The 2,655-nt window shown below is 37.1% G+C and overlaps 1 protein-coding gene across 1 annotated transcript in view; it reads left to right on the top strand.

Annotated features, from left to right (window-relative positions):
• Nucleotides 1-1,614: 1,614 nt before the first annotated feature.
• The window catches only part of LOC101845835 (neuronal acetylcholine receptor subunit beta-4), a 15,589-nt gene continuing 14,548 nt past the window's right edge, over nt 1,615-2,655 (top strand). Inside the window, exon 1 of the mRNA XM_005093201.3 lies at nt 1,615-1,678. Coding sequence (XP_005093258.2) covers nt 1,637-1,678 — 42 coding nt within the window. The 5' untranslated portion in view covers nt 1,615-1,636. The remainder of the gene's footprint in view (nt 1,679-2,655) is intronic.

Raw genomic sequence — 2,655 nt, 5'->3', positions numbered from 1 at the left:
TGTGTGTGTGTGTGTGTGTGTGTGTGTGTGTGTGTGTGTGTGTGTGTGTGTTTGTGTGTGTGTCTACCTGTGTGTGCGTATATGTTTGCTAGAAATCAATACACGAACAGAAAGGGACAGAATTAAATACTACGTTCTTCGTTCTGTTGAATTCTGATAAAAACCGGTGTTTTGAGTTTTACTTGAGCGTTCAGAAATGCAATTCATATTTATTAGGCCTATATTTTTAAGAGCATTTCTTATTTTCAACTTGTTGAGAATCTAAGCGACCTTTCAATGTCTATGGGACGATGATGAATGTTGCTTCATCCTTAATCTAGGCTACACATCTCTTGAATTAAACTCAACATTTATTGAGGCTTCCGTGTTCGTAATCGTGAGATTGCGGGTTTTGAGGATTCAAAGATGGGCTCGGTACTACGTTGTGCCCTTAGGGAAAAAAGGCAATTTACACCAATTTTTTCCATCTTTGGCTTGGTCCTGTCGGAGATGGATGTTAAATGCGGACTTCATAGTGTTACAAAGATGTTAAAGTTGTACAACACATCCGACATGTAACACGAACTTTTCCCCAAATTTGGAATTCTCAATAAGGTCCTTGTGGAGCTAACCACGAATCTCACTCGTCTTGACAACGGGGAAAAAATGCAAAGTGTTACTTATTTTTAGATCAGGCTTTTCCAGCATGGCATGTCTACAATATTTCCCCCTCATCTTTCTTTTGTTTTTGCTTCGACTTTTGTTTAAAGGCAAAGTTCTAACGCTCAAAATAAGTATTTTAATTGCTTTGGCGGAGATGTGAGACAACCACATCTGCAGTTTTAACACTTTGATATACCATGTTTTCGGAAACGCTAATGATTTCTTGAACTGACTTTCTAAACCAACAAATTATCCAAGAGCTCACATACCTTTCTGTAATAGGATAACATTACGTATCTTGTTGGCTATCTGATCACAGAAATAGGTTCATCCGTTAACCACGCTGGTCATCACTGATGTAATTAAGTAGAACGTAACGTTATGGGTTTCAATAATAGAGACGACCGTTGACTTACATTGCTGATCAACTGATTGGGAACTCAAAGTATTTTCCTGCTTTGTGTTGAAATTTGTGTAGACATGCACACGGCATGCCTAAATGAAACATGAAGTTGATCTACAGAACTGGACAATGGATACCCTTGTTGGAATTTTGGAAAGATACATGTGTCTGGATTCACCAAAGACACGTAAACATTCCAGGAAACTAGGTCTAAAAGACAAATATAAAGCATTTGAGTCCATCTTACCAACTAACACTCTCTCCCCAAAATTGTAAGCATTTTATCAAAGCATTGGATAGAGAGGCACACGCTCTAAGGTTGCTGGATCAACAACAATTCGAAAATAAATGTGGTTGCTGTATTGAACAATTAGATTTGCCTTGGCAAATTATTCATACGGCGACGTTAAAAAAGACATGCCAATGCCGTTAACTCTGTTGGTAACTCTGTTTGTATCAAACTGAATTATTATGAGCGTTAGATTCGAAAATCCCTCTGCTTTACTAACCTCACCACACTTCATAATATGAACAACAAGAACAAATTTGGTCAACTGGTCAGATCTCTGTGTGTTTCATACTCCCCAGGACATGAAGAACCAGGTATTAACCACAAGCGGATGGCTCAACGTGGTGAGTCTTTGTTTGTGTGCTGTGGGGATATATGGTCGCTTTTAAGCACAAGGGGGCTATCCCGAAACATGCTGTTTGGAGAAAGTCGAAGATAACTTTTTTGGATCTTATTCGTTTTCTTTAAAAGACAAGAAGCGTTTTCTCTATAATCGAACAAATATACACACCAATGAAACCAAACTTCTCTTATAGGTAGGCTAATGCCCACGTTTGGTGTAGGTTAAGATTTCTGGAAACCCCTGAAATCTTGGTTAGCCCGCTTGTCCTTAAAGACCATATAGACGTCTGTATGTACAACGTATATATGTGAGGCAGCGTGGTGGAATCAGACTCTCGTCAATTTTTTGGGCATATAGAGGTATTAGTATCATATTAAAGCTTGTTCACTTGTCTTTATTTGTGTGAAAAAAATATCCATTTATCTTGAATACAAGTCGAGATATTTGCGAATGAAGGAGGTGGGAGTGACCTGTTTTCAGAGGTAAAATTAATGAAAAATGGCCTCCAAACATTAGCTATTTCCTTAGCTTAAGAGTCCTTGGTAACTGAAAATTTTTATTTTTTGTGCATTTAATCAACATTTTTCTGAAAAATCAACACAGAAATGAGTTGTTTAATGGGCATGAAAGGTGTTGAGCCAAAAAACCGAAATTTTATAAAAATTCACAAACCTACCGAAAAATGCAAGTTTCTTCACTTTGATCATTTTGACGCGAACCTGATTCCACCACGCTGCCTCACATATTATTTTTATATAATTATGATTTTTATGACTATGAAGTGCAAAATAATATTATTGTTCTCTGCCTTTGCTTTTCTGGATTTCTTTCTTTTTCCTGTTAGGAACAGATACTCGTAACAATAATGTGCTTTTATCACAGCACCGTACCTGTACCGTTTATTTTGTTTTGTTTACGTGCAGGAAAATAGAACTCATGTAATCCCGAAAAGTAATTAATTGAGTAAGAATTGTAATC

Source organism: Aplysia californica, unplaced genomic scaffold, assembly GCF_000002075.1.
Source record: "Aplysia californica isolate F4 #8 unplaced genomic scaffold, AplCal3.0 scaffold00059, whole genome shotgun sequence".
Taxonomy (NCBI): Eukaryota; Metazoa; Mollusca; class Gastropoda; order Aplysiida; family Aplysiidae; genus Aplysia; species Aplysia californica.
The sequence above is the reverse complement of the archived record's forward strand: the minus strand, read 5'-3'. Positions and strand labels throughout refer to the sequence as shown.